Source organism: Eulemur rufifrons, chromosome 10 (genome assembly GCF_041146395.1).
Source record: "Eulemur rufifrons isolate Redbay chromosome 10, OSU_ERuf_1, whole genome shotgun sequence".
Taxonomy (NCBI): Eukaryota; Metazoa; Chordata; class Mammalia; order Primates; family Lemuridae; genus Eulemur; species Eulemur rufifrons.
Window position 1 is genome coordinate 36,786,883 of NC_090992.1, and position 11,627 is coordinate 36,798,509.

General features: G+C 62.1%; 1 protein-coding gene across 2 annotated transcripts in view; it reads left to right on the top strand.

The window, feature by feature from the left end:
- FBLN2 (fibulin 2) overlaps positions 1-11,410 on the top strand; it is a 78,263-nt gene extending 66,853 nt beyond the window's left edge. For both annotated transcript variants that reach the window (XM_069484438.1, XM_069484439.1), the window contains 8 exons: positions 221-358; positions 2,083-2,226; positions 2,351-2,479; positions 2,974-3,099; positions 4,153-4,269; positions 4,757-4,885; positions 9,567-9,690; positions 10,580-11,410. In XM_069484438.1, the coding sequence (XP_069340539.1) occupies positions 221-358; positions 2,083-2,226; positions 2,351-2,479; positions 2,974-3,099; positions 4,153-4,269; positions 4,757-4,885; positions 9,567-9,690; positions 10,580-10,937 (1,265 nt within the window). In that variant the 3' untranslated portion in view covers positions 10,938-11,410. The remainder of the gene's footprint in view (positions 1-220; positions 359-2,082; positions 2,227-2,350; positions 2,480-2,973; positions 3,100-4,152; positions 4,270-4,756; positions 4,886-9,566; positions 9,691-10,579) is intronic.
- The last annotated feature ends 217 nt before the right edge of the window (positions 11,411-11,627 follow it).

Below are 11,627 nucleotides of genomic sequence, written 5' to 3' on the forward strand. Positions count from 1 at the left end.
GAATGCTTAGAACAGGGACCAAGAGGAAGCCCAGTCAGTGTGGTTTTGTCATGGTTGCTGCCGGGGTGTGGGCCGTGCCAGCAGTGTGGCTCCGCCCGCTTCCTGGGATGAAGACCTTTGAGACCACCAAGGTCTTGGCGGCCTGAGGGCAGGGCTGTGGGGTGTGAGGGGCAGGGGCCTGCCTGCCCACCAGCCCCTGACACCTGGCATCGTGTGGCAGACGTGGACGAGTGTGCGACGGGCACACACACCTGCCAGGTGGGCTTCTCCTGCCAGAACACCAAGGGCTCCTTTTACTGCCAAGCTCGGCAGCGCTGCATGGAGGGCTTCCTGCAGGACCCTGAAGGCAACTGCGTGGGTGAGTGGGGCTGCCAGCCTGTGCCCCTGGTCTGGGGCTCTGCGGGAGGCGTCGTGGGGGGCTCCGAGGGCTTCAGAGACAGGGGGCAGCTGGTTTGCCGCTGTGTCGATCCCAGCCGCGGTGCGCCCGCCTGTCAAGTGCCCACCCAGGAGGCGCCTGCAGAATGGTGGCTGCACTCTACCCAGAGCTGTCTGAGCTTGGCTGAATTATTTCTCCTGTGGCCTCAGTTTACCCATCTGTGGGGTTGGACTGGATGAATATGTATCAATTTATCTTACCCAGGCAACAGTAAGAACTGTGTTTTACATTGTGACCTGGTACAGATACACACATCTGGAGACAACGGGAGCACAGACTTGCATGTGATACTGAAAATTTCCATTTTCGGAGTGCTAGTGAGACCTTCTAGAATGATTCTGTGCTGTGCTTGAGAGCTGCAGTTTGACAGATGCCAGCCTAGTTGTTGTCCCCGAGTGGGTCTGAGATCCCGAGTTCTCCCTAGCCCTCGCCGAAAAGGCCGCTGGGCCGGCCAGAAAGCCAGGAGGCCCCACCTCCCCAGCGGCTGCTGACCCCGTCCTGCCCAGAGGCAGGCACCAGTGGGCCCTGGATAGACCGCATCTGGAGTAGGAGTAACCCAGGTGACACTCCACCTTGGGTGCATGACACAGGGGAGGTGGCAGGGCAGGAACTGCACGGAGCCAGCCGCTGGGGTGGACAGCACGAGGGTGGAGGCTCGCAGGATAGGTGTCCCCGTTTTACAGGGAGAGGACTACGGTGCAGAGGGCGGCTTTGACTTTGTCCAAAGGCTTTCTCAAGACTTTTGGGGTGCCCCCGGCCTGTCTGGGAGCTAGAGCCCACCCCGAGGCACCCCCTTTAACAGCTCTTCACTCGGACCCCACCAGCATCACAGGATGCAGGGGACCCCTTAGGGCCCTGTAGTCCCTGGGGTCTGCCCTGGGACCACCCCTTCCCAGCAGGGGCAGGGCAAGGTGGGGAGGGGTCTGCCCCACTTCACTCAGCTCCTCAGTGATTCAGGGTTCTTGATGTTGGGGGGCTGCAGTGGTTTAACAAGACATTTTAGATGGGGACGGACTAAACAAGCAAACACGTTTATAAAAGTAGCAGTCATTCACAGGTGCTTTGATAAATACTAATACAAGTACAAGGTGAAAAAGGAAAGGCTCCTCTACCTCCACTGGTCTGGGAGGGCCTCCCTGAGCAGGTGACATTGGGGCAGGCACTTGTGGAAGCAGGCAGGCCAGCCTTGAAGATATTAGGGGGCAGCATGTGCAAAGGCACTGTGGTGGGGCTGTGCCTGGGTGTCACGCCCTGGGAGGCCCGTGGGGCAGGGTGTGAGGGGGGCTGGGCATGAGGTGGCAGGCTGCAGGCCCCTGAACGCTAGGCAGGGCAGGCAGGTTTTGCACTTGTAAGTTATCCTAAAACCTGGCCTTGATGCCCCCTCTGCCTCTAGCTGCTCCATCAGGGCTGAATGTGACAAGAACATGGAATCAGCTGGGCAGCTGCTTGGGTTCTGGGATCTGGATCCCTTGGGTGGGGGGACACAGGGGTGGGACACAGGGGTGGGACAGTCTGGCCTTACACCCCTGACCAGGACGGGGCTGGGACCAGGATTGGCCACGTCCCGGTGTGGCCCAGGGCTCAGATGCTGGGGCCTGAGGAGGGCGGTGCACGGGGCTTGCCGTCACCCACACCCGCCTCTGCAGACATCAACGAGTGCACGTCACTGTCCCAGCCGTGTCGGCCGGGCTTCAGCTGTGTCAACACGGTGGGCTCCTACACGTGCCAGAGGAACCCACTGATCTGCGGGCGCGGCTACCACGCCAGTGAGGACGGAGATAAGTGTGTGGGTAAGGCCAGCTGTCTCTGTCCCGCCGGCCAGCCGTGGCCTGCCTGAGTTCCTCGCCTGTGGGAGGCCCGTGCAGAAGGAGCACCCAGGCCTCAGGGTGCCCTGCTCACCCCCCACCCCTGCAGATGTGAACGAGTGTGAGACGGGCGTGCACCGCTGCGGTGAGAACCAGGTGTGCCACAACCTTCCCGGCTCCTACCGCTGCGACTGCAAAGCCGGCTTCCAGCGGGATGCCTTTGGCCGCTCCTGCATCGGTAAGCGGGGCTGCGGCCGGGCCCCTCAGGAGCACCGGGCTGGGCCTGCGCCCTCCATGCCGGTCTCCCTCCCCACGCCCTGCATCCAGTGCCTACGCGGCGCCCACCTGCCCGAGCCCTCCAGGCCAGCCTTCCAGCTGGCCCCTCCTGCGGGGCCTCCTGCCCACTACGAGCTTCGCGCTACGTCCTTGCCATCTTGCTCCTGCGGCTCTGCTTCCTCTTTGCTTGGTCTTTCCTGCTTCCCTTGATCTTGGTCTCTGTCACGTCTCTCTTGCCTCTTAGGGTGTCTGTCTGTCCCTTGTCCTCTGTCTCTGCCTCTCACCCCCCTGCCACCAGTCTCTTTGCTTCTCCCCTCCCCTGTCCGGCCTCTCCGTCCTTCCTCTGAGTCCCTCTCCCACCCAGCCCCGTCTGTGGCCCTGGGTGGTGCCTGGGGGTGGAGGGAGCTGGTTTCCGGGACACCCACCCTGTGCCTGCCGTCTGCCCCCCCCCTGCAGACGTGAACGAGTGCTGGGCCTCCCCGGGCCGCCTGTGCCAGCACACGTGTGAGAACACGCTCGGCTCCTACCGCTGTTCTTGCGCCTCCGGCTTCCGGCTGGCAGCCGATGGCAAGCACTGCGAAGGTATGCTGGCCCTGACCTCTGGCCTTGACCTTGGCCTCTGACCCCACACAGCCCGGCACCCACCATGGGCAGACCATCAGGGAAAACCCGGAGTCTCACTGGCTCTCCACCCCGCACCTTCACCCACTCCCTGCCAGCCGCTCTCTCCTCCGTGTGGCCAGACCCTCCTGGCCCGCACTGGTCCTGCTGTTTCCTGCCTCGAATTACCCCCCGGGGGCCTGGGGCCTGGCTCCCCGCCATGGAGGGGCTGGGTCTCTGTCATCTGTACCCCAGATGGCTTCTCACAGGCAGGGACGGCAGCCCAGCTCTCTGCCCCGCTGGCTGGCCCTGCCCCTGATGGAGCAGGGTCTGCTCCTGGTCATGGTCACAGTGCCCTGGGTTGCAGGCGGGGGACAGAAGCGAGTGACACTTGAGAGAGAGCTCAAGGCAACCCGGAGAGCCCAGGGGCCACAGACAGGGGTCCGCAGAAGGATGCCACCAAGCATGCAGGTCCAAGATGGTCTGACCTTCCTGACTCTCCAGAAGCCAGAAATCTGGATTTATGTAAAATCTGCTGGTTTTTACACAGGAGGGGTTTGAATTTTTAAAGAACACACTGAGTCAAACCAAGCCCTTGTGTAGACTGGACCCAGCCCATGGCTGGCATCAGAGGTCCGTGTACTCACCCGTGTGGGATGCACCCGGGGCTGAAGGGGGGCTGTCATGCTATGGTGTTGTTGGGCCAGGCCCATGGGGACGAGTGTGGACTGAGGCCACCAGGCTGCTCCGTGAGAAGGCGAGGCTGAGCCAGGGGCCGAGAGGTCTTGGCCCCCCGTACCTGGCACTGCCGTTCCCAGCCCCTCCTGTCCAGAGGCACTTTCCTCCGGGTGAGCTAAGTCTGCCAAGACCCCTGGGGAGGCCATGCATCCCCTCTCACTACCCGGCCTGGAAGGGAGCGTGGCCAGGCCTGGCTGTGCCGGGAGGCGTCCAGGTGGACTCCTAGAGGCAGACTCTGTCCCACTCATTCGTGGGCTGGGAGCATCCCGCCATGACCGCTGGCCGGTGTCCCTGCAGACGTGAATGAGTGTGAGGCCCAGCGCTGCAGCCAGGAGTGTGCCAACATCTACGGCTCCTACCAGTGCTACTGCCGCCAGGGCTACCAGCTGGCTGAGGACGGGCACACCTGCACAGGTACCTGTCCGCTGCCCCTTCCAGAGAGGCACCCCTTCCCCTTGTGGCAGGCTCCCAGACAGTCCCTCCAGGGCCGAGGACACACAGGACACAGAGGTGTTAGTATCAGCTCTGAGTTCAAGTCCCAGCCCTGCGATTTCTTGGCTGTGTGACCTGGGGCAGATTGCCTCCCACTCTGACCTCAGGCGCCTTCTCTGATGGAAGCATTAAGTTAAACGTCTTACGTGAGAGTGCCCAGGCCCGCGACTGGCACTGCTTGGCCCTCAGCTGATAGTAGCCGTCATGGAGCAGCTGCGGGGAGCGGGCACTGCGGGGGAGGCCTGTTCTGCCGTGTGGCCTTGGACAGCTGTCTTCCACTCTCTGAGCCCTCTTGTCCTCATTTGTAAAGCGGGCCCCCAAACTCTGTGGCTGTGACAGGGACAGGCTGTCCGTGGCTGGGCCCTGCGGGTGGGTGGGGCTTACCAGGGGCTGCACCTCTCTCTGACAGACATCGATGAGTGCGCGCAGGGCGCCGGCATCCTCTGCACCTTCCGCTGTCTCAACGTGCCAGGGAGCTACCAGTGTGCGTGCCCGGAGCAGGGCTACACCATGACAGCCAACGGGAGGTCCTGCAAGGGTGAGCAATGCTCCGCCAGGCCTGGGCAGGCTCTGAGCAGGCACAGGAAACCTCACGCGGCTTGCACGTGCTCGGAGCTCCAACGCCAAGTGCATAAGCACAGGATGGCCAGTGCCACCAGTGGCCATATTAACTGAGGTCTGTGCCTGGGATGAAGAAGGTGACAGTCTTGCTGCTGCTTGATCCAGCTTAGAATCTTCCAGGCTTGGGCTCAGCTCTGGACCATGGAGTGGGACGGGGATGCTGTGGGGTGGTTCTAAGGAGGCAGGAGACCTACCCAGTCAGGATGCTGGGGAAGGGCAGCCGCAGGGGTCCCAGTCACTGTCAAGTCTCTGCAGTGCCATGCGGGGACAGGGGAGCAGGCAGCTCTGTGGTCCCAGAGGGTAGAGTGGGACTCCCAGGAGTAGGGGAGGTGGGCACAGGAAGGCATTTCCCAGCCCCGGTGCAGAAGGCGTTCTCCCAGTGAGGGCTGCACAGGGAGGGGCTCCTGCCACTGGGGACATATGCGACAGGGCTGGGCAGTCACCTGAAAATTTGCAATAGCAGGGACTGTGTCCCTGGATAGAGAACAGGTTCTGTGACATTTAAGTTTCCTTCTAAGCTAGAGAGTTCAGCTTCTAAATTCAGCACCATCGACCATTAAATTCTGGAGCCACCAGGGCAAGGCTGGGGGGCAGGACACAGGAGGGGCACCAGCATCCCCTGGGAGAATCAGCCGCAGCACCGCAGAGCTCAGACCACCTGGGCTCCTCCTGGCTGCAGGGGCCGCATCCTCCCCGGTGGCGAAGCTGGGTTGCAGCCTTTGGGGTGTGACCAGGGCCTGGCCGAGGCTTGGGCATCTTCTTGGACTACAAAGGCAGGTCCTGGTATTCCTGGGGGACCGAGGTCAGAGCTGGCCCCAGAAGGGGAGCCACGGCGTTACACCGGCATGGTGCTGGCTGGTGCTTGCTACCTGTCAGTGGATCTAAGTGGGTCCTGAGAGCGAGTTAGTAGACTCAGCCAGCGGCTGTGTCCCCGGTTTTTGTTCAGGCAGGACGGAACCCACACAGGGCAGGTGGGGGCGTGGCGGGGGTGGGTCAGATGTTGTGCCTGCAGGTTCCACTGCTTGGGTGTGTACTCAGTTGCAGTGCAAAAGGAGCCCTTACGGTAGGTGGGTGTGGAAAATAGTCATAAATGAAGTGACAAGGCCCTGAGCAAGACCCTGTAAATCACCAGCGGGGAGGCCTGTTAAGCTCACAGAGGCCGGCCCGGGCCTCCCTGGCTGCAAAGCCCTCTGCTCCTTAATTTAAAAAAAGAATTGGTCTGACCTCTGTAAAAGGTGAGGATTTTACTTGCCATATGCTCAGCTGGGCAGGACTTATGGCTTTATGCTTCTAGAACGTGCTTTCGCGTGTGACAGAGGCCCTGTTCCCCCTGATGGCAGAACACAAGTGTGGCCACTTCTGGGAAGGCCCTGTCAGACACTGCAGTGACATGGGCTCTTGGAGGCACTCCAGAGCGTGAAAACCTTCCACATTCAGGATGGTCTCTCCCTGGTCCCCTTCTCTGGCCACGCCAAGTACTTGGGGGGGGGTCTGGTGACACCTGGACATCCACAGGTGCCTGCACTGGCCACCAGGGACGGCTTCCTGGGTTCTGCACGGGCCCCCGTGGCTGGACCTGCCCCCGGTGCCTCTCTCCCGGCCAGGCGCGCACCCACCCCTCCCTCTGCACCCTCTTCCCAGGGGTGGCTGCCTCTGTCCCCGTGGCCTACCCTGAGGCACAGACCCCTCTCTCCAGGCCCTGCTGGGTGGCCAGCCCCACCCAGGAGGCCGGGTGAGGCAGAGCCCCCCACCCCCACACCTGGTGCTCTGTCTTCCTCTCCAGACTCTCCTTCTAGAAGAGTCTTCCGACATGAGGTGGATGAGGGCACAGTGGGGCTGCCGGCTCTCCTGGTCTCGTCCCCTTCCCAAGTCACTCTGTGTCCCTGCGTCTGCGGCTGCCGACCTTAATGCCGAGGTGGCCCCCTTGGCGCCCCCTTGTCCTGTTCTGACTCGGGCCAGATACTGAGGTCTGTCGGCTCACACAGGACACGGGGCCCCCTGGGGAGAGAATGTGCAGGCTGACACCCCACGAGCCCCCTGCCAGTCCTCAACAGTAAAGAAAGAAAAAGGACAGAAAACTGGGGAGGAACGTAGTCAGCTGTCTCCCCCGGAGTGTGTGCTCCGTGGAGGCGGCCATGTCCCCGGCACCTAGAGCGACGCCCAGCACGTGGGTGGTGGCCAGTGAACATGTGACCACGTGACGGAACTGAGCGGCAACTACTGTCCATGTTCGCACGGGTTTCCCTCTCGTGCTCCCTTGTGCGAACATACGCGTATTCCGCACACACTCATGTGAAACAGCCCTTGAGGTGGATCACGCTGAACATGATCTCGAATCCGGCTTGGCAGTGTGAGCCTTTCTCACGCGCGTGTCAGCAGGGCGTGCTGGCCTTGAGCAAGACTCTTGTTTTACACGGACTCGACCTCAGCCTCAGAGGCTGCTCTCGGGGGCTGCGTCCTGCGTCCTTGCTGTCTCTGCATTTCTTTGCCTTGCTCCCACTTCTGCCCGTCTAGTTGAGGCTGACGCTTGCCGTCTCTGACGGGGCTCGGCCGGGTGCAGCTCTGGGCCTGCCTGTGTCCTCTAGGAGCGGCCGCAGGGTCGAGGGCCCCCAGGTGCCAGGAGCCTGGCAGCCCCGGTGGGCAAAGCCCCGGGGTCCTCGGGGAGCCTGCACAACCTGCCCCTCCCCTCCGGGTATCCCCATCAGTGCCCGCCCAGGGCAGAAGCAAGAGGCAAGCTCCCGCCCCGTTCCTGCCCCACCATGGCCAAGCTCCGGGGGCATCATGGTGGGTGGCCCAGGAGGTGGGCCCAGGAGCAGGAGGCCTTCTTCACGGGATCCAGTTAATGCCAATCAGCGGGACAGTGACTGCTCCCAGCCTGTGCCCGCCCTGCGAGCCCCTTCGCTGCATTTTCTCCCACCCGCCTCGATACCCCCCTGGGAGACTGGGATCATTACCCACTTTACAGAGGAGGAAAGTGGGGCCTGGAGAGGTGAGAACGGTGAGCTGACCCCTGCAGGGGAGCCTGGTGGCCAACAGCCCAGAGTCCAGGGCGGGCTGGGGTGCTGAGCCCTGGCCCTGCCCTGCTGCTGCCGTGTGGCCCTGAGCACATCTGTGCATTCTGGGGACACCGGGACCTGCCTCGTGAGGTTGGTGGAGTGCAGAGTGCCTCAAGCACCATAAGGAAATAGGGGGCGGGCAAACTCTGGGTGCAGCGCAGCCATTGTCATCATGACTATTATGATGTCGTTAGGAGTCAGCATGGCATCATCGCTGGATCCTAGATTTGGCATCAGGCAAACCTGACTTGCTGCCCGTTGACCGCTGTGTGACCTGAGCAAGGCTGTGCCCCTCTCTGAGCCTCGGCTCCCTCCCCTGTCTGCGGAGGCCAGTGGCCCTCACCGCACAGGGCTGGGTGAGGATTGAGTGAGGAGCAAGCCCTGAATGCAGGCAAAACTCAAGCCCTCCAGGGCTGCCCCCACGAATGGCCCCCTGCTTCCCACCCCGGAGGACAGTCCCCCTGGCCTCCCGAGGCTGCCCTCTTTGGGCTGAGCAGCAGATCCTCAAAGAAAGGGCCTCTAGAACGCATTTATTTGATCTTTTGTCCTACAGGTTGCCTGGGTCTCACACACACACACACTTGCACCCCTGTGCTTCCTTCTCTGAGCTCTCGTCCACGTGTGTACACAGGCTTCTTTGCGCAGTGGGCACTCTGTGTGTCTGTGTGTTTGTGTGCACCTGTGCGGGTGTGCGTGAGCTTGTGTGTGTACTCAGCCCGTGTGCTTGTTGGAGTTTGCACATACATGTCTGTTTCTGGCGTGCGTGCGGGAATCCTGCGCATGCCTGTTGTTGACGGGGCCATTTGTAGCTGTGCACCCGAGTCTGCATCAGGGATGGGTCTTGCGCTTGCGTCCGGCAGCATGTGTTGAGCCTGCTCTGTGAGGCACTCTGCTGGGTGCCGGCACCCCGTGGCGGTGAGAAAGACAGGCACCCCCGCCCTCCTGGAGCCCGGGCTGGGGAGCGGGTGGGGAAGACAGGACGGCCATACAAAATAGCCTAGGTATGTCTCAGAGTGTGACAAGCAGTATGAGGATGAGAAAATGGGGGGGAGGGGGATGGAGGACAGTGGAGGAGCAGGATCATGGGGTGGTCAGGGAGGCCATCCTGGAGGAGATGAGTTGAGATCTGAAACTTAAAAGATGAGAAGCAGCCAGCTGTGGGCAGATGTGGGGAAGGTCCCAGTAGTGGCAACAGCAGTGAAAAGGCCTTGGGGTAGAATAAGGGTCAGGTTTTTGGGGGGCCCCAGAGGTGTCCAGCAGGACGCAGCCCGTGTGGAACGGGAGGGGCCGGGGAGGCGCTGCAATGTAGGCCTTGGTGTCCGGGGCAGGGGCTTGGGTTTTTTTTCTGGGAGCAGGGGAAGCCATCAGAGGACATAAGATGATCTACGTTTTAAAGCAAGGCCCAGCTGCTGGGTGCAGAGCGGGCAACGTGGGGCCTGCGTGGCTCGGGGTGACGTGAAGGCTGCTCTGAGGCCAGGCCTCCAGTGCAGGCTGGGCCCCCAGCGGGGGGGACCCTTCCATCGCCCTTCCTGTCCCCCTCAGACCTGGACGAGTGTGCACTGGGTACCCACAACTGTTCCGAGGCCGAGACCTGCCACAACATCCAGGGTGGCTTCCGCTGCCTGCGCTTGGAGTGTCCTGCAAACTACGTCCGCGTCTCCAACACGTGAGTGCCCCCAGCCGGCCATGGCCAGAGACCCTGCACCGACCCCGTGCCACCCAGGGAGAGGCCGAGTGGTGGGTGCCCCTGCCTTGACCAGCGCCCTCTCCTCACAGCCCCTGGCCACCGCCCTGGGGCCGCTGACCCAAAGCAGATAAAGCACCTTGCAGAAAGTTCAGTCTAGAGAGGGAAGGGCAGACGACCCGCAGAAAGTACCGCCCCTCTCGCTCGCTCTTTCACACACACGCTTGTTAGTGCCACGTAACAAACCCCCCGGCCTTCAGCACCTTAACGCAGCAAGTGTTGTGTTATGATTTCACGAGGTTTCTGAGGGTCGGGGGCAGCGAGGAGCTGGGTGTTTCTGGCTCAGGGTCTCCCGAGGCTGCCGGCTGGGCTGCAGGATCTGTCACCCACTCTCGGGGCTCTGGGCCGGAGGCCTCAGGTCCTCAGCACGTGAGCCTGTCCACGAGGCTGCTGTGACGTGCCATCTCCCGGCACAGGTCCCCAGGAGAGCGAGTGACAGTCCCTTAACCTCACTTAAGCTTGCAGCCAACAGACCGTCACTTCTGCCACCAGCCACACAGTCCAGCACCACGGGAGGGGTGTGGGAGGGGACCAGGCGAGGCGTGGCCCTCCAGCAGGCAGGGCGCCAGGTACGCTGGGGGAAGGGAGGCAGCAGCAAACCCAGCCCGGCCTGTGCTGAGTGCCGCGTGTCGTAACCGCGCCCCATCCCGTCAGTGAGACCCTGCGGCCGCCAGTCGCGTCCCCTGCCACGTGAGGAAACAGCCCCAGGGACAGCCGGGCTGCGGAGGGTAGAGCCGGCCCTCGAGCCTGCCACCGAGGCCGGGCCGGGGTGGGCGGGAGAGCCGGGGTGACCCAGCGCCGTCCCCCGCAGGAAGTGCGAGCGCACCACGTGCCACGACTTCGTGGAGTGCCAGAACTCCCCGGCTCGCATCACGCACTACCAGCTCAACTTCCAGACGGGCCTCCTGGTGCCCGCACACATCTTCCGCATCGGCCCGGCTCCCGCCTTCGCGGGGGACACCATCGCGCTGACCATCGTCAAGGGCAACGAGGAGGGCTACTTTGGCACGCGCCGGCTCAACGCCTACACGGGCGTCGTCTACCTGCAGCGGTCGGTGCTGGAGCCCCGGGACTTCGCCCTGGACGTGGAGATGAAGCTCTGGCGCCAGGGCTCCGTCACCACCTTCCTGGCCAAGATGCACATCTTCTTCACCGCCTTCGCGCTGTGAGGCGCCCGCGGGCTGCCCTGCAGGTGCCTGGGAGCCGGCTCGCGCGGGGCCAGGCCGTCACGGCAGTGGTGCTTGCTACAGCTTTGTAAATTAACTTAATTTTACCGACTTGATTCCTCTGGGGCTCGGGGCCTGTCCTGCGCCTGCGGGAGGGCGCCTCGTGGCGGGAGGCTGACCGCACACAGGCGCTGAGTGGGAGCGTGGAGGGCAGCTCAGGGCTGTGGCTGCCGTGGGGACGGGCCCCAGGCTGGACGGCGGCCTGCAGACCGCAAGGGCGGCCACCACGGTGGGGCTTTTGGACTCACCTGGATGACCTGTCCCCAAAGCTGACATTCCATTTCGTGTTCCACTGTGATTAATTCTTTTTTTAAGAATCATTTTTTTAAGTTTTTTCTTTAATTATAAAAGTAGTACATGTACACTGTAAAAAAAAATCAACTAGTACAAAAGGGTTATAAAGTAACAAAAGTAAAGTGCCTCTGGGTCCCTGTACTTCTGTAAAGTGTCCTGAGTTTGACCATGGCCAGCGTGTCAGTTTTTTGTCAACCCTTTCTTGATGGTCACTCGAATGACGAGCACCCACGCCCGGAGCTCCCCTTGGGGGTGAGGGAGTCCCAGGGTAAACAGAGGCTGGCCCTGGGACCCTTTCTTGTGCTTCTCCTGCCTTCTTCCTCCCTCCCCGCTCCTCCT